At 33.9% G+C, this 19,705-nt stretch overlaps 2 protein-coding genes across 2 annotated transcripts; one reads left to right on the top strand and one right to left on the bottom strand.

Annotated features, from left to right (window-relative positions):
• Positions 1 to 270: 270 nt before the first annotated feature.
• Positions 271 to 9,633, bottom strand: LOC132748489 (small ribosomal subunit protein mS27-like). The gene is made up of 9 exons (XM_060738121.1): positions 9,480 to 9,633; positions 7,959 to 8,051; positions 6,917 to 6,987; positions 6,064 to 6,128; positions 4,866 to 4,980; positions 3,925 to 4,003; positions 2,584 to 2,732; positions 1,269 to 1,523; positions 271 to 288 (listed from the first exon to the last, which is right to left on the bottom strand). Exons 1-9 carry the CDS (start codon positions 9,541 to 9,543, stop codon positions 271 to 273), a joined length of 909 nt encoding a protein of 302 aa, XP_060594104.1. The 5' UTR covers positions 9,544 to 9,633.
• On the top strand, positions 9,571 to 18,136 carry LOC132748486 (stress-induced-phosphoprotein 1-like). Its single transcript, XM_060738118.1, has 8 exons — positions 9,571 to 9,739; positions 11,613 to 11,822; positions 12,209 to 12,277; positions 14,065 to 14,149; positions 14,801 to 14,901; positions 15,598 to 15,668; positions 16,582 to 16,640; positions 17,418 to 18,136. Exons 1-8 carry the CDS (start codon positions 9,716 to 9,718, stop codon positions 17,567 to 17,569), a joined length of 771 nt encoding a protein of 256 aa, XP_060594101.1. The 5' UTR covers positions 9,571 to 9,715; the 3' UTR covers positions 17,570 to 18,136.
• The last annotated feature ends 1,569 nt before the right edge of the window (positions 18,137 to 19,705 follow it).

Here is a 19,705-nt window from a genome sequence, read left to right as displayed (position 1 = left end):
AATAAAATTTCATCAATAATAAATAAATTGATTGAGAATAAAATTAATTTATATGGAATAGAATTAATTTATTTGGAATAAAATTAATTTATTTGGAATAAAATAAAATCATAATGAATAAAATAAATTCATCAAGAAGTAATATAAATTCATCGAGAATAAAATAAATTCATTAGGAATAAAATTAATTCATCAAAAATAGAATTAATTTAAATGGAATAAAATAAATTCATCAGGAAATAGAATTTATTCATTAGGAATAGTAAAAATTTATACCTGATTTCTTCTCTTTGAAAAATACAACACTATATGAGCTGCATCATGACAAAACCAACATAGTGCGTTTGCAACCAGCATGGATCCGCGCAGTCTGATCAGGATCCATGCTGTTTGCTTACAAACCCTATTAACAAGTAGTGAAACTGATAGCGAACAGCATGGACCCTGATCAGACTGCATGGATGTGCAGGCTGGTCTGAATCCATGCTGGTCAAAAACCCATTAAGTTGGTTTTGTCATGACGCAGCTCATATGTTTTTACATGCAGCTTCAAATTCATTAATTTTATTTTGGTGCCTAGGTTGAGTTTTAAGTCACACAACACACACATCATATGTTGCCCAAATGACACATCCCAATCATTATGGTAGCTAGGTAATTTGAGGCCTATGACTCTAACCAGTCAGTCACAGAGACATTGCAAATATCAATTCTAACTAACATTTTAAGTTTGTAACAAAAAGATGCAAATGGGATTCAAATTCATGACCAAGCACATATTATGCCAAGGTAACGTCACTCTACATCGGACCACTGAGCCTTACTAGTGAAAGATTCAATTTATTGACAAAGCTGTCAGATTTGTACTTAAGAGTTATGAAAGTAGGTATGCACTCAACCCTGACAGAATCAAAGATGGAAAATGAGATTTGAACTTGTGACCACCTGCTTGTATGCCAAAGTAACATCACTCTAGACCTCTGAGCAAAAGAACCCATTGATTCACGTAGTTGTCAAAAGTTTATACTTATAAAGCTATAAAGGTAGGTGAGCACTCAACCGTAACAGAATCAAAGCTGTAAATGGGACTCAAACTTGTAGCCACTCGGTTATACGCCAAAGTAACAACGCTCAAGATCACTAAGCTACAAATTTACTAATTGACATAGTTGTCAGACTTTGTACTTACATAGTTATAAAGGTAGGTGTGCACTCAACCATAACAGAATAAAACATATAAAATCAAGAATGAAAATTTTAGTACTTACGGCACTCTTATAAACAACTTTCTCCAGGCTGTCATCTTTTATCCACTGTTCTAGCAGCTTATTGCCTAATTCAAATTTATCGTACAAACCAAGGCCAAGAAGCTGAAGAGAACGGGAGAACGTGCCTTCTAGACGAGGGGTGTTTTTACTAATTAAATAAAATGTTTTTCCGAGAAGGAACCTGTCATCTTTGATATCAAAGTGATCATCGTAGTAAAGGTTCCTTATCACTTTTACTGGTTTATATACAACTTCCTAGAATTGAAAAAGAAATATAAGAAATGAAAATAAATGAAACAAAACAAGTTTTATTACTGATTATTTCAAATTAATTTTAAAGATACAAAAAAATGCTATAAGGTGAATTTACAGCTATTCCTATGTAGGCAGTTACCAAAGTGCTCATCTAAACATAATTTCTGAAAAAAGTAAGCAACTTGGTAAATCTATTATCCTTGTATATTCTAGCTGAAAATCTTTGAGGATTTGCAGACTGCCGACTTAAGAATTTACCGAGGTCATTGTGACAGAATTATAAAAGCAGGTGTACTCTTATGCAAGTGACTCATCTGACTCTTTGTCTTTTGTACGACGACAGTTTTCCAGCATCAGAGTAAACACTAGAATAATGTAGCCTGATATGCATAAATATGAAATCGTCAACTTAGTGTAGAAACGGGTTAACTCCTATTAAAGTATATAAAGATTTAACCTGTTACTGTAGTAAGTTGAGAAAGTATTCTATTGTAACACAGTTATTAAAGTCAAGAGACTTATCATCTACCATCTTAAATAATATCTATCTGATTGTGTTGGAAGCTATAAGCTTAAAGGCATATTTTTGAATCTGTTCCTGGAACCAGCCAGTACTGAGCAATGGGAATATAGATGCTTGCTCAAGGAAACAACGACCTGCCCACTGACAAAGTTTGAACTCATGCAACCAGCAATCATCAGATTACTATGTTTGAACCATGATATGCATATAATTCAAAGTCAATGACATGTAACCTCTATCCACCAAGACAAGTTCAATCATTCAAAAACCTGCTACAGTTTCGCTCAGCCATACTGGGTGGTCTCAAATAGTCTCAAACCCAACCCACCTTTAAATTTAGAAACTAACCCCACCCACCATCTATATTAAGAAACGAACCCCGACAACAAACTATATATAGAAACAAACCCCACCCACCCTCTATATTTAGAAACAAACCCTACCCACCCTCGAAATTAAGAAACAAAACTCAACCACTTTCTATATATAGAAACAAACTCCACCCATAATCTATATATAGTAACAGTAGTATCAAACCTCTTCTTCATCCACCGGAACAGGTTCGGGCCTCTCATGGTTGAATGTATGAATATAATATTTCAAAGCTGCACACAGACTGAGAAAGTTACGTGTCTGATTCTTATATTCCTCGCCAAGCATTACCTCATACGCCAGCTGAGCTGCCACTGTAAATTTAAGTCAATATACATGTAATATAACCTAACCGAAGCTGAATATCTTAAACGAACTCAACTGAGGTCTAAAGGCATAAAAACAAGGAAATTGAAAATATTACAAATATCAAGTGAAGCACTTAAGATAAAAATTAAAAACAACAGGAAAAGGATAACAAGGAAATATACTGACAATTAAACTGAAAATCAATTTCATATGCAATTATCAGATGAATTTGAGAGAAAAGCTTGCAATGCTTTTCATTTTTTGGCTATTTTTCACAATTAAAATGATTATTCTGGAAAAACAGAATGAGGGTTTGTTTGTTTGTTTCATTTTACGCCTTTTTCAACAGTATTTCAGTCATATAGGCGGGTAGTTTCCTAACCATCGTTCCTGGAGAGTTACACCAGTACTAGACTACCTTCCTCCGCGCTAAACTACCAAAGCATCTCCCGGGGATCGAACCCACGCCAGAGAGGTAACTGGATTAGAAGTCATCGACTCTAACCCCTCGACCACAGAGGCGGTATACAGAATGAGGGAATGAGCTAAAATTTTACACATAAAATTATTGGATAAGACCTTAATGAATTGATAAACAAAATTCGGAAAAAAGATTTTCAATCCTGTGATGTCTAAAAACCTTGGTGGAGTCCCTTTAAATTGGAAACTAGCCCAAGTTCAAAATATATACTACATGTAATAGAACAGCGACCAGTGCAGACAATGATCAGACAGCCCAAATCTTCCAGCTGATCTTGATCTGCACTGGTAGCATGTGTGGGATCTGTTCTCGATAGCAGACTAAAAGTTGATATATATTTTTTTTATTTGTACTTTAAATTAAAAGAAACATTTTCTGCATATTTAAAGCTAAACAGACACAGGAAGGATATAAAATCGAAAGCAAACAAATTTCAACCACTCAAGGACAAAGCTCCTGTAGTTTAGGAGTGTAGTTTAGTCAAAATCACTAGCGAAATGTAACCAATGGGCCATAATTCCACCAAAAATGTCTGAACGGCAAATCCCCCAACAACACATGATGACAACACTTCTATGAAAGTTTAGTCAAAATTGCTTCAGAAATGTAGTAATAATTAAAAACAGAAGTGTATTTCCCTAGTTATTTGCTTTTAAAAAAAAACAAAAAAGATTAAGGATCACAATTCTGCCATAAATATTTGAAATATCACTTACCTTCATAATTTTTCTGTTTTAAGAAATGGTCAATCAACATTGTCATTGAGAGTGCATCTGGAAACACTCCATACTTTGACTGAAAATTTAGAAACAGAAAAAAAATGTATCAAATACATGTATGTAACAAACTCTACACAACAACAACACCCATTGGGAGACAAAGACTGTGGTTGTTGCTGTAAAGCTTCTATGTTTGGTTTTAAGGCACACCCAACACAGTATAGGTCATATGGTGCAAAAACAGGAATTTCAAGATGATTTTTGCTAGCCTCGGGTGTTACAAACTTTAAAGCAACACCAGGAATCAAAAGCACCACACCTGCTGGAGCTATGTGATGCATAAAGTCTAGTAATTCGAACCCATTTAGCCCGCTCTTACAATCGCTCAGGTTTAAGGTGGCTCAATCTGTAATGGCAACCCCTCTGCCACAAGGGATAGTGTTGCTCTTGAGAGATCAATTTACCGAGCGTTCTTTGTGTGAAAAATTATACTGTCATTATAAAACATTGTTACATGTATGTGAAAATTGATTTATGTAAATTTAACAAAACTTTTACTTCACAAATAGCCAGATTTTATACTTTGGAAATACTAGAAAAAACAAATGTAGAACTCACGATGTCGTAGATCTAAATTTCAGAAATTCAGCTGGTAAGGCTTTACTTCTGTGTATACTTGCCCATATGGTTTATTCCGGTGCCAAGGGTAAAGAAACCAAAAACATAAACACCTTAGGAGAACCACTGGTCTTCAGAAAACTAGCTGGATAGCTTCCTTACATGAAAGAATCTAATGTCCTTGACTAGATTCAAACTAACTGGCAATTGCAGATTTTTCGATTGTAAGTTCTTCACGTGATTGAAGTAAGAAATGCAAATTTTATGTATTCATGCATTTTGGACTCAGTGGAGCTCCTATAACATATCTATACATGTACCTTATCCTTGATAATCTCTACTAGCCGATCAAGATCGCCACTTTCTAAAAAACCTCGTACTATTGCATGCATTATATTTTCCTTGACCGGTACACTGGATTGGCAATGTCGGAATCTGAAATACACAATAACATATTACATATCAAAAAAACATTTCACATGCCTTACTTAGGCAAATGATGAAAACTTTCCGAAAATATAAATATTATTTTTTTCCCATATTCTTAAGACATCTAAAACAGAATTTTATGGAAATTGATTTTACACTATAGTTTAGGGTAATAAGTTTGTTTGTTTTATTGGGTTATACGTCACACCAGAATAGTATAGGTCATATAGCGACGTTCCAGCATTACTTGCCCTTCCATGCATTATTTCAGGCACAAACTGGCACCTGAGTAGAATCACCGATGTTCCGTAAGCTAGCTGAATAACTTCCTAACATGAAAGAATCCAATGCCCCTGTCAGGATTTGAACCTGCAGCGGTGAGGGGAAAGTAGTTTGAAATCAACGACCTTAACCACTCAGCCACAGATGCCCAAGGGTTATAATTAAAGTAAATCATAAATTACCCAGGTCTCAGATGTCCATACCCGAAGTAGTCAACTTTTCATCATCTATTTTCTATTATTATTACATGTACATACCATTCTTGTAGTTCACTGACGCCAAATACCAACTTTTTATCACCCAAATACATCAAGGTAAGATTGTTTTCTAATGTTAGTTTTTTCTTTTTTTGTTGTAAACTTTTCCAAGCTTGGTCACTCAAGCAACATGGACATTCCTAAATTCTCTTGTACATTGTATAGTCACGCAGGAAATTGCACTTCATTTCATTTGCTACTTAAAAATAAGTATCATAATTTTGCATAATGTTATTTTGAAAATTTTTTAAAGTTTTTTCACCTGCTTTTCTTAAAGAGGGAAATGGTGAGCAGGCTATCCCTAGATCCAGACAGCAAACCAGCTGGTAAAATCTAAAGTTAGTATAGTTCAAACATATCTATTTAAGCTCCGTTAGGAAACAAGTTCTTCCAACTTATATTAATCACTACCAGCCATGGTGTCAAATGAGGAAACATGATCATGACCCAAGAGGGACTTGAACTCATGATCCCCGAGTTGAGAGGCAGATACCTTAACCACTAAGCCACTGCACCCCAGACTAAAGTTAAGTGAGTGATCAGCTCTTACCTGTAAAGAACTTCATTTGCAAGATATCCAAATGATGGAGGAAGATCTTGTATCTTGTTAACAAACTGAAAACAAACAACAAACTTGCTTTGTTTAATCTCCGTCTGTGTATAAGATATAATTTGAAAATTACTAGCTCGCAATAGCCATTTCAATTGACCCTAAGCCTACTGGTGGCATCTGCATACACGTGAACTCTCCCACTTTAAACAGGACACTCCCACTTTCTGCAGCAATATTTTCAAAGATTTTTCTTAAAATAAGGGGTATTTTCACAAATTAAAGAAATCTCCCTCTTTTTGATATCAGAACTTTCTTCTTTGTTTATTGCAAATTCTAAAACCTCACTCTTTTTGAAGAAAAATCTCCCACTTGATCATGGAAAAAAGTTCACATGCATGCATCTGAATCTCTACCAATGTGATAAGTTCAGACTAAGACCAGCCTTAACATCTTTGCAATCTTATTACGTATTATGATCTACACTGTCAGTAAATATTTTGAAATTTTCCTTAAAAATGATGAATGGTTTTGTCCAGATTAAAACATAGAAAAGTCCATTTAAGATATTTAGCGTATTAAGCGTAATGAACTTTCACAAATTTAATATTCGATTTATCACATACCAAAAATAAAGACCGTTTGAAGTGAAAAAGAAACATTTTTCATTGATGCCCCTATAGTGTAACGCTGACATTTTGCAGGCCTTAACACAATGTTTGTATAACGCAAATGATGTCACGTCAAAATATATACACGGCTGTGAAATACCATTACAGAGTCCTAAAAGCAGCACAGGTATGTGATAAAAATTACTGGTACACATTTTAATAACAGACAACAAGGGTTTTACCAAATCAATGTCCACAACATGAAATGTTGTTGTTTTCTCAAAATTCTCCAACAACTCTATCCCAAATGCCTCTGAAACCAAAGAAAAGACAATATGTCACAAGGCAATTAATGTTAGAAGACAGTAAATCTTACAAGGAGGCAGTAAATGTCACAAGGTAGAAAATGATACAAAGCTGTAATTAAATGTCACAAGGCAGTAAATTTAACAAATTTGAAAAAGTTACAAGGTAGTAAATATTACAAAGCAGTAAATGTCACAAGGTAGAAAATGATAGAAAGCTGTAAATGTCACAAGGCAGCAAATGTTTCGAGGCAGTTATGTCACATGGAATTAAGTAAACCAAGGCAGTAAATGTTGGAGTAGAATGCAACAAGGCAGTTCATATTAAAAGGCAGTAATTGTTACATGGCAGTAAATGTCACAAGGCATTAAATGTAAAAAAAAAAAACAGTAAATGTCACAAGGCCATAAAAATTGTTTAATTATCAATTGAAACTATACCTGATACAACACTGATAACAAATTTATGAAACTTATTTACAATAATCCCATAGGCATCTTTACCTGCTGAATATGAGATTTGTCTTGCTTTAAATGTATTTTAAAATTTTAAGGAATTTCAATATATGTGTGTGCCTGACTAAACAAAAAGATAGTAAATGTCTGGCTGATCTCCAGTCGCTTGTACTGTTTATCTGTTTGTTTTATTGGGTTTTATGTCACACCAACACAGTATAAGTCATATGGTGATGTTTCAGCTTTACTGGTGGAGGGAGACCTCAGATGCCCTTCCATGCATTATTTCAGGCTAGAACGAGCACCTGAGTAAAACCACCAACGTTCCCTTAGCTAGCTGGTTAGCTTCCTCACATGAAAGAATCCAAAGTCCCTGTCGGGATTCGAACCCACAGCAGTGAGGGCAAGTGGTTTGAAGTCAACGACCGGAACTACTCGGCTACGGACGCCCCTTGCTTGTACTGTTTTATGTTTTCCCAGCATGAATGAAAATAAGGAATATGCTGTTTCACTTTCAACATACTTGCATCAAGCTTTTGAAGATATTTTGATTGTAGTCGCTGCTTCCAAATTTCATCCTGACTGTACCCTTCTTTCAAGTAAGTTCTGTAAATGTCTGAAATGACAAGTAAACATGAAATTATTATGATCACATTAGCTACTTTCCCATTTTACTAAGAATTATTTCCTGTGAATGCACATGCCATCTTGTCATGTATTGCCATGCTTCTGCTTTTTTGTGTAATTATATATTGATGCTTTGCCATTATGGCCCTTCTGTAAGGGCTTGAGTACATATAAAAGTTCTTCTTTTCATTGTGGCATTATATTACAGAACAGCTCTTTAAATATCATTTCTGGGCTAATCTAAACAATTATACATACAGATTCTTCAATTAAAATCAAATATCATCTGCCCCTCAAAGCCTCAGTATTTATTATTTGTATTAATGTCAAAGTTGCAAGTGAAAATGGAAGCCGTGCATGAAATACCAAATAACTCCTTTAAAACAGATAAAATAAACATTTTTTAACAGAATTCACCTTTCATAGGCTTTGCCTAATTTCAAAGTACTTATCTCGTCCGAGCCTCATTTACATTTTCAAAGACTGTAAAAACACTCAGGTGTCTAGGCTTCTGCTCAAAGTTGGCTCTGATTACAATAAAGGACAGATTTTGAGTGAGGATTAAATGGGGCATAAGGACGGATGACATACCCATGAATCAAAACTTGTATTTGGTTGTTAAAGACTTTTAGAATGTTGAACAGGTCTAGGATTTCATGATATTTACGTACAGTCTGTAAATGTTTGGACAATCCATAATTTTACGGATTTTCTTATCTGTAAATTTACAGACATTAAGTAAGAAAATAGTAGAAGTTGCTTTAAAATTTAAAACCGCAGGTTAAAATGAATAAGGTTAGGTATTAAATGATTAATTGTAACAGTATGCTAAGATTCAGAACAGTTTGATGACTTTCAATTTTCACTTTTAACAAAAATTTCAAAATCATCATACAAAGATGAAACTCATCCCATTACCTTTGTAAATATAAACAATAAATAAAACAACTTGTCTTAAGCTGCGGATTTTATTGTAAAACTTAAAACAGCAAATTTCACATTGAATATCTGTAAATTTATGGATTGAAAAATCTTTAAATTTCTATACTGTCTATAAATTTACTGACAGTCCATAAATATCATGAAATCCTAGACCTGTTGAAACATTAACCTTTTACTTCCATTTAGTGATTAAGTGTTGTCATTGACAGTACGTGACAAAGCATAATATGGAACTCAAAATAGTGAATCTCACACCAGAAGAATGAAACTTTTGAAAGGTGTAAAATATGCAAATAATAAAGCTTTGAAAAATTGAACGGTAAAATAGCTTATTTTGTTGTCGCGAAAATATGTGTCATGATCGCGATTGCATAATTTTCACTACAAAGCTGCAATGGTATGATGCAAAAAGGTTTTCATTAGAAAAGAAAACAATAGTTTGAGTTCATGTTAGCGTGATTACAAACTTGAATACCTGAAAAACGACATAAACGTAGCAGTCTTCTTGACCCCAAACTTTTCAACATGGGGGCTGCCATGTTTGTTGTTGTTGTCTACGGTGTCTATCTTATTTTCTCATCTCCTAATTGATCCTTGTTCAGTGTTTTCTGAAAGTGTAAAATAGATGCTGTTTACGTGTTAATTAAATAGAGATAAGTCGTTTACAGGCAGGTTTATGTTAAATCTTACAATCAATAATAAATTCATGCCATGTCAAAGGCTAGACAGCAGCAGGTAAGATGTTTCTGTCAGACTTTTCAGGTCTAAGACACTGGCTCCACAGCTTCAGTGTCTTCCCTCCAGTCATTAAAACCATAAAAATCATTTAACTTTGTTGTTTTTTCATCCAAACTTTAAAAGAACGTTTTTGTGTTTATCTATCACTGTAATCATAAACACGTTTAATTTATAGAAAGGAACATAGTCCAACTAACAGACTAACACTGACTAATTAGACTTGTCAAAGAGAATTCGAGATAATTTTGGACAGGCAATGTCTTTTCCAACGGTTTGACAGTATGAAAATAAGCTAAAACGGGTCAAACCGTTCATGTGGAATAAATAACGCTAGAGAGGGACGAAGAGCGAAAACATAAATTTTGCTGATTATATTACTTTTTTTGCGTTTATATGTATTTAAATCACCAAAATAATCAACTGACAGTAGCAGCAGCAACTTAAAGCTATATCACTTTCAGTCTCCTGTATTCTATAAGCATTGCCTATCAAATGCATCATTGAGTTTAGTCTTGGTTCACTTCCCTTTCGACAATACAGGTTTGTTATTGTTTATGAATTGCTCACTTTACCAAGAAGTAAAAATATTTCAAAGCAAGGTCATATTTATAGGACTCACTTCCCTTACACAACATATTATGCATTGGGTTAGGATAGCATAGTATAAGGGGAGGGGACTCTGGACAGTTAGACTTAATAATCAAATCGACACTGTGACATGGAATTATCCTCTGCTAATTTGGTGTCAAAAACAAAACCACTGCAGTGTCCTGGCAGTAATCTGGGGCAGACAAAAGATAATGTCTCCTTCTGTCCCCCATTATTGCCAGGATTTAGGGTCCAGTGTAACAATTGACTTGTTTTTAAGCTGCACGCCTCCAGATGAGCCAAAATATTTCAAGAAATTCAATCTTAAGAAAAATGTATTAAGATCTTAAGAAAAATAAAAAGATTCTATATTTAATCAATTATTTACATATTATGTGGGATTTATGACTGATTTTGCAGTAGAAGTGACTGGTTCAATCTTCAGACCAAGCCCAAAGTTCTCTGTGATAATTGTTTCTTGGACATTGAGTCTCAATGGTCATTTGTTTTTATCATTAATTCAGAAATCATATGGGTTTAGTAGTTTATTAGATCACTATTGAGGAGAAATAGTTAATTGTTGGAAATCAATGAAGGTGCATCATTTGTAAATTGTGTTACAATGGATATGAAAAAAGCAATATAGACAAACGAAAGATCTGTGTATGCTTTTTCCTTACCATGTAGGAAGGGAGGTAATTTTAGAATGACTATTTTCTTACAATTAAAAGAGTTACATACCTTTATGGGAATGTGGTAGGAAAATATATAAAATGATATTCTTTTGAAAAGGTCACTAAATAATAATACATTTATCAAAACAGAATGATCACTTATTACTAAATGCATTTTTCCAGCCTTTAGGAAAAGGTGATTCAAAGTCAGTTGCCATACCCAGTCTATAATTATGATAAAGAATAAACTTTTGCATTTGCGACACCAAAACAAACTGTATTGTATGGCCATGCATACATTTTGATGTGATGTCAATTTGTGTTATACGATCATAGCTTAAAAACGCACTAATTGTTAATTGCGTCAATAACAAAATAAAGATTATTTTCACTTCAGGCTTATGTAATGGTTATGTGATAAATAGAATACTATATTGATATTCGTGTAGATTAATTACTTAATTTATTCGTAACGTTTAATAAAATAATATTATACTTGCCACAAGCTTGCATAATATAATTTTATGCAACTTGTTAAATAAGTTTATTTTTGAATCTACACTCATTTAATATCCTCTTTGTAACGAATAATATGTAATCTGTTACAGGCGGAGGAACTGCGTCAGCTTGGTAACGAGTGTGTAAAGAGAGGTGATTATAGCGAGGCTGTGTTACATTACAGTCACGCCATCAAGCAAGATCCAAACAATCATTTTATTTATAGTAACAGATCTCTCGCGTTCCTGAAGCTACAGCAATACTACTTGGCCGAACAAGATGCCGTTCATGCTATAAAACTACAGCCAAAATGGCCGAAGGTAAGTAACTATATATAGATAGCAATATACCAATATAGTCCTGGAAAAGATATTAACTCTTACAAAGTTAAATATGTAAAAATGAGCTTGCCTGTCATTTAACCTAGACTAAACCATTCATCTTTTTATGGAATAATTTCAAAGAAATGTACTTACTGAACAGTGAACAGTGCAGACCATGATCAAGGTTCAAAAGTTTATTCAGCATAAACATGCAATATGTACATTGCTATACATATGATATAATGTGATGTATAAATCAGAAAGCCTAAATGTGATGGCTGATCTTGGTCTGCACTGGTCACATGGATTGAGATAGTCGCTGCCACCAGCTCTAGTGTTAATATGCTGTGCACTTTTGTATCATTGTATTTCTTGTATTACAGGGTTATTTTCGAAAAGGCGAGGTAGAGTTCCAGGTCGGACATTACACCTCAGCTCTTCTATCATATAGTGTGAGTTTATAACATTGTTCTTTCCATGGTCAACAACATATTTTTATTGATAAACTTTAAAATTTCACTTTATAAAATTTGAAAAAGAAAAAAGTCTTTATGTTAAGTCATCGTTGGTTACCCACGGTATATATTCCATACATACTACACATTACTACTAGCTCATTCTTGAGAGGGTTTTCATGTCTCCTAGGGAAATTTTTTTTTTTTCATTAAGTGAAACCACATGAATGTCTAATTGTTCAAACATGTGCATTTACTTATTCACTGAAATCCCCCCTCCCTAAATCATTCTATGTTAGACCACTGACTGTCACTCCTGAGGTTCCATGTTCAATCCTGGGCAACACTCTTGAGATTATTCAGAGACACTTTCAGTGTTTTCCACCTACTATAGAGTTATACTGGTATGAAACCCACGTAATCCTCACAATCATGTGTCAGTGCTATACACTGGGCATGCAAAAAAACACAGGGGTCTATTCAATAAGAGGTAGGGACTGGTTCCCAGATTTCCTTGTGTCTCATAGCTGTTCTTAGAGTCTGCTGAGGTAAGGACTCTACTGGAAATAAGTGTTTGCACTATTGTGGTTATCTTTGACTGCCAGGTCTAAAGAAATTCAATTCAGTGTTCTTATGTTACATGGTAAAGGCACCATGGATTATGTAAAAGATATCAAGCATAATGAATTTATTTTCACAAATCAAGGTTAAATTTTACACAATTATTATTAAAAGCAGTTTGTTAATTAACTGGACAGCTGTTCAGCTTTTGTCAGGTAAATATTGTGTAAAAGATGTAAAGAACATTTGAAAATGATATTTAGACCTAGTTTAGATATGCTTTTTAAACAAAACTGTATATAAAGTGTACAATTTTCCCATTTTACTGGTCAGTCAACCATGTGTGAGATAAAAAGAAAAACCTAGTACAAACTTTATTTTAAAGCTACATGCCTCCAGATGAGTCAAAATATTTCAATAAAATCAAACTTGAGAAAAATGTACTAAGATGTAAGGAAAAGTAAAAAGTTTCAAGATTCAAGTAATATTTTACATATTATGTGCGATTAATGACTGATTTTTCAGTATTTACAACTATATTTCTACTGCGTTACTAACGCAGTAAAGGCTATTTATGCATATTTTGACCACTTTTTGGTAATTTACGTGGTTTGTAAGTGCCATTGATAATGTGTAAATTGCTTCCTTTTGGTTACTTCACAATATTACACATTCAAATACATTTTCAAAATTTTCATGAAAATTAGCATGAATCTGGAGGCGTGCTGCTTTAATAATCAAAATGTAGTCAAGACTCTGTCCATAAGATACTGATAGTTTAAATTACCATAGCTGTCAGCTATTGCATTTTACATTTTCTTCCGCCTGATCAATCAATATAGATCAAACAGTACATTCACAAGTTTTGCCTTAAGTTATATCTATATTCAGCACACTTTTTATATACCAATATATACTGTAAAGTCAGTTAATTTTGCAAGAATAAGTTTTAGTGATTTCAATTAAAAAAAGGCCAGTTTAACTCTCTGTGTACTGGCAGGGGTGTCATTAAAGTTTTTCTGAGACCTTTCATTCATGGTCCAGTCATTTATGGTTTTATTGCATAATGTGTAATACCTAACCAAAAAAAAAAAAAGGCATTACTCAGGCTTTCAAAATCCTCAAAAAGTCTCTCAGTGCATTCTTTAAGTCTCATTTGATCTGATTTTAACCACCAGCCATCCAATACGCTATTTTTAGATCATAACTGTTTGTTTTTACAGCAAGCTTTGTTGTTTGAACCGAGTAATAAGGAAGTACAACAAGCAGTATCCAGGACCAATGACCAACTTGTCATTCTACAGAAAAGTGAGTTAATACATTAAAGCGGACTTCAGCATTTATTTTTTGTTAAAAAAAATAAAATACAACACAATTCTGTGTTGTTTCAAACTAAGTATTTCAATAATTTAATCTTGGAAAAGTGCATTATATCACTGTTACACCTTCTTCAACACAGCATCCCAAGAGCTATTTATAATGCGGCAGCAACGTTTGTTTCTATAAATAGAAGATTGGGCCACTTAAATTAAAATATAGAGAGCAGACCATTAGATTAGAGCTATTGAGAGGATTCCTTATTGTTCATATATTTCAATGACAGCAGATTTCATTTTACGCCTTAATTCTTTTGGTTTGACAATTATACGAAACAATTTATCTAAAAATAACCTACTTCCTTTAGAAAAGCTGAAGGCAGCTTTAAGATTTGAGTATTACCAGTGCCACTCACAACTTAACATTACTTAAAAAAAATATAGTAAACATTGCTTATATAGGTCACAAAAAGTTTAAAAAACTCAATCAGTCTGATAGCTTGTCTTCACATAACTTGTTCATATTTCACATTCCATTTACAAATCAATTACAGTGATAACAATTTGTTGTTCACTTAGGACCTGACAAATAGCGATGTCCAGACTGCTATATTGATACGAACTATTTGTATTTTTATTATAGAGAAAAGAAGGGAGCCATGGATATTTTGTGGAGTTGGTGCATTGATAGGATTATTGATAGTCATAGCTGACCAGTTCCTTACAGTAAAACCTTCTATACAGGTACTGTACAAAACAATTCCTTACAGTCAAACCTACTATAAAGATTCTATAGTAAACAATTTTTACAGTCAAACCTTTTATACAGGTACTGTAGTAAACAATTTCTTAGTCAAATCTTCTATACAGATACTGTGCAAACCAGTTTCTTACAGTCAAACCTTCTATACGGGTTCTGAACTAAACAATTTATTTCAGTCAAATCTTCTTACTTATTCCTTACAGTCAAACCTTCCATAAACTATTGTACTGAACAATTTTTACAGTCAAACTTTCCGTACAGGTACTGTATGAGCCAGTTCCTTACAGTACAAGTAGTGTGGTGTACACAATAAGTACAAACACCAAACCTTTCATACAAACAACTGTATTAGACAATTCTTTGCAGTCAAATCTTCTATACAGGTACTTTACAAAGCAATACCTTTCATACAGGTATTGCATTGAATAATTTTTTACAGACAAACCTTTTATAAAGGCACTGTTTTAACCGAATGCTTGGAATCATTGCTCGGAGTCAAACTTTCAATACTGATTCTGTACAAAACAATTACTTACAGTCAAACTTTCCATACAGGGTACTGTACTAACCAGTTCCTTACAGTGAAACCTTCTGTAGAGGTACTGTACTTACCGATTCCTCACAGTCAAACCTTAGTATGGGTAGTTATTGAACATGTTTACCTTTATACATTACAGAATGTGATAATACAATGTCTGATGGTGATGACATTTTCTAGTCTTGGATATGGTGCCTTAAGAATTTACAGGTAAACTTTATAGAATGACGCTAAACATTATATAGAAAACAGACTAATAAAAGTTTAGCGGATCTAAGTCTGCTGATGGCGACTGTATTAACCATACAACCAGCAACTATAACAACTGTTTTTAACCCTCAATCTCCTGGCAACAACAGATTCTACTTATGTGACTTGTGCTCTTTTTTTTCGACTAACACATTTGTGCAGACCAAGATCAGCTCGCACATACCTCTCTGATCATGGTCTGCACTGTTGGCTATTTAGTCAGTATCATTTTTGAAATTTCCCCTAAAAATGATGATGAGTTTTGTCCAATTTCAATGATTGTAAGATGGACAAGTGAATTTAAGATATTTAGTGCAGTAATTAAGGGTTAAGAAATACTCAGAATTACAAGTATATCTAGTTGCACTTAATTAGACAAATTTCATGCAAGTGCTTACAATTTGTTTAAATTCGGGTCTCTTTAATGTCACAATAAGTGTTTATTATTAAAGGAACTCCACTGAGGTACATTTTAAGGTCTAAAAGCATAAAAACTTAAAATTTGAATTTCTTATAGAGGGGCAGTCAAAACAGAATGATATACAAAAAGTTATAAGGAAATATACTCTGAATTAATTGAAAATGGTATTTTTGTGACGGCTTTTTGTGAGATACTTAACCTTATTTGAGGTAAAATCATTTAAACACTTTTCATTGTGGGTAATTTTTCACAATACATGTATATGTATAAACAATTTTTCAGGGAGAAAAAGACAAAGCAAATGATTTAAAAAAATCACAAGTTATTGATCCAGACCTTCATCAAATGGTACATAAATCTTATTTCAGTCAGTTCATGTCAAAAGACCTCAGTGGAGTCCCTTTAAGTTTTAAATCATTTAAATTCATTTATGAAATATTTTATTTGTTTCAGATATATAACTGACTCACAGACAAGATCATTGCTTGACCCACCTATTGATCTTCTTGATGGTAAGCCTTTAACTCGAAATCCTCTACTCATTTCTTAAATAGGCTTTTCTTATTTACACTGTTAACAACAAACGAAAAATATCATTCCACAACAATCAACATAAAAAAGGTGGGGCATGCTTATGATTGAACGTAAATATAACACTGAGCAAGTTTATGTATGTGTATGTAACTATGTAGTCTAGCTTAAATGAGGGTCCATCAGCCCGTTAGGGCACAAAAAGCAGCTTTTGCTGTTGAGTATGGACCCTAGACATGTAACGAGTCATGCAGTTAAAGAATTAATTCTGAAGCACAAGCAAGCACTGAGCAAGTTTCCAGTTATGGTCTCCTTATATTATGACCCAGGTTTAAAGCTGCATGCCTTCATATGAGTCAAAAACTCAAAATATTTCAAGAAAATAAAACTTGAGAAAAATGTACTAAGATTTTTGGAAAAATAAAAAGATCCAAGATTTAAGTAATGATTTACATGTTTTTTGTAATTAATGAATAATTTTGCAGTATTTATCACAATCTTGCTTGCTTGATTAATGCAGTTAGGGCTATTTTTGCTTATTTTGACCTCTTTTATTTTGGTCATATACGTGGTATTTAATTGCCCTTTAAAATGTATGGATAACTTTCTTTGTTCACTTCAAACTATTTTACTTTTAAACATGTTTTCAAAATGTTTATGTAAAGTTAGCATGAATCTGGAAGTATGCTGCTGTTAAGTAAAAAAAATATATCATTTTTCTCATTGCCTAATACATATGCTGATTGTTTAATGTACAGAGATGGGAGCAAGTTCAAACACAGATTCACCAGACGACACTGACCATGTGAATAATAAGCAGACGTCAAATAATAAACAATCTGATTCCAAACCTCACAGAAAGGGCGGAGTTAGTGCGGCCAGGCAGAGGTACAAAAAGGGGAAAAGCTGACACAATGGTGAAATCTAAGTCACTTTTTAAAAAAAAACTTTTAACAGAATTTGTTATGTAAAATAGTCCATACAGATGCTAAAAGCACAGTTCGCGATGTGTAATATTGAAAGAAAACAGTTTATTTGCGTTTGGTATCTTTGTAGTGGAGATTTGTGCTTTAAAGAGAGTGATCCAAAGGAAGTGGGAAATATTGAAGTGTTGTGTAATTGTGAAATGATGGATGCTGGGTAATGAAACAACTATAGAAATTTGGAAAACCAGTCTATGAGTATCTTAGCATTTGATTGGTTGTCTAGATTTCGTTGTTTCTTCAAATTGACCAATGACATAATTGCATTACTTGACTGGTATGCAGTTGTTTTTTTTTGTTTGTTTTTTTTTGATGACAATATGCTTTGACTAAATCCAATTACATTTAGTAAATATATGATTTTTTCTTTCTAATTTTGAATAATTTATAATTTGGTGCCATTTAATCATATTCAAGTGTTTGCTTTTCATCATGTCACTCAGATTTTGTGTGTGTTCTTTTTGTTTATTTTATTTAAATGTGTTCAAATTTGGGATCAAAGTTCAATTTATTATTATATAGAGTCAAATGCAACTTCATTGTGTATGATTTTAAACAGTTGATTACATACTTACTGCAATATATCTTTAATCTTTCAATCTTGACAAAACTATTTAGTTTTTTTTAACTTGATGAACTGAACCAAGCTTTCTGTTTGACTTAAACATCACATGCATCCCTTGAGGAACTTTGGGTCCTTTCATGTGAGGAAGCTATCAAGCTAGCTTATAGAACATTGGTGGTTCTTCTTAACTGCTCGCTCATGCCTTAAGTAATGTACAAAGAGGCGCCTGAATCTTGCTTCACCAGTCTGCTCATTCCTGAAATAATGTACAAAAGGGATACCTGAATCTTGCATTACCATTAACCCATTACTTCATATACACGCCTTTTAACGCCTTTTTCACCCCCCCCCCCCTTTATGTTGTCTCAAATGATGAAAAAATGCCTTATTTAGGCCCAAACACTTGTTTTTGTTTGAGAAATGTTGTTAAAAAAAGTGACCTCTTTTTCGGCGCGGTCCCCCAACCAAAAGATACATCAGGGGGTTGCCAGAAGGGGGATGTGCCCCCTTCTGTTTGGGGGGTTTGAGGGGGGGGCGGAGTCCCCCTCATCGCCAAGAAAATTTTGGATTTGTGAGCGGCTGTAAATGACCCCAGATTGATCATAAGGTAACGTGTAACCAACGCTGAAAAGCATTTGACTCTATCTCAATCCATTGAGAAGTTGTAGCACTTTGAAATCAATTTTGATGGAAAAAATCAACGCAAAATAGTGATTTTTGGCAATTTTGAGATGTCCCCTCGTTGCCATGGTAACAGAAAATTTAAGCCTGAGCATGTTGTTGCAAGGGCAATGGTCCAGTCAACATTTGTGCCAAGTTTGATAAGTGTGGAAGCAGTTTTTATAGTATTATAGCAATTTGAACTTGTAACGGGAGACTTTTCCATGAAAACAGCCATTTTTCACAAAATGCTCATGAAGTAATGGGTTAATGAAAAAAATCAAAAAATCTACAAAACAACAATTTTTCTTCAAATTTATATGACAGGCCATGTTTAAACATGAAAAAACGCGATTTAGGGTAATTTCAAGTATTTTCATCATTTTCTGTTAACCCATTACTTCATATACACGCCTTTTAACGCCTTTTTCCCCCCCCCCCCCCTTTTTGTTGTCTCAAATGATGAAAAAATGCCTTATTTAGGCCCCAAACACTTGTTTTTGTTTGAGAAATGTTGTTAAAAAAGTGACCTCTTTTTCGGCGCGGTCCCCCAACCAAAAGATACATCAGGGGGTTGCCAGAAGGGGGATGTGCCCCCTTCTGTTTGGGGGGTTTGAAGGGGGGCGGAGTCCCCCTCATCGCCAAGAAAATTTTGGACTTGTGAGAGGCTGTAAATGACCCCAGATTGATCATAAGGTAACGTGTAACCAACGCTGAAAAGCATTTGACTCTATCTCAATCCATTGAGAAGTTGTAGCACTTTGAAATCAATTTTGATGGAAAAAATCAACGCAAAATAGTGATTTTTGGCAATTTTGAGATGTCCCCTCGTTGCCAT

Source organism: Ruditapes philippinarum, unplaced genomic scaffold (genome assembly GCF_026571515.1).
Source record: "Ruditapes philippinarum isolate M1 unplaced genomic scaffold, ASM2657151v2 ctg4271_1_1_1_1, whole genome shotgun sequence".
Lineage (NCBI taxonomy): Eukaryota > Metazoa > Mollusca > Bivalvia > Venerida > Veneridae > Ruditapes > Ruditapes philippinarum.
Note: the sequence above shows the minus strand (reverse complement) of the source record. Positions and strands in the feature narration are given on the sequence as shown.

Excerpts from the sequence above, each read along its gene's own strand:
- LOC132748489 (XM_060738121.1), bottom strand. The coding sequence starts at position 9,543 with ATGGCAGCCCCCATGTTGAAAAGTTTGGGGTCAAGAAGACTGCTACGT. Across the intron at positions 4,981-6,063 it reads GCAAATGAAGTTCTTTACAG|ATTCCGACATTGCCAATCCA; the intron begins GTAAGAGCTGAT and ends TGTGTATTTCAG. Across the intron at positions 1,524-2,583 it reads TTCCGGTGGATGAAGAAGAG|GAAGTTGTATATAAACCAGT; the intron begins GTTTGATACTAC and ends TTTCAATTCTAG.
- LOC132748486 (XM_060738118.1), top strand. The coding sequence starts at position 9,716 with ATGTCAAAGGCTAGACAGCAGCAG. Across the intron at positions 9,740-11,612 it reads CAAAGGCTAGACAGCAGCAG|GCGGAGGAACTGCGTCAGCT; the intron begins GTAAGATGTTTC and ends AATCTGTTACAG. Across the intron at positions 14,902-15,597 it reads CAGTAAAACCTTCTATACAG|AATGTGATAATACAATGTCT; the intron begins GTACTGTACAAA and ends TATACATTACAG.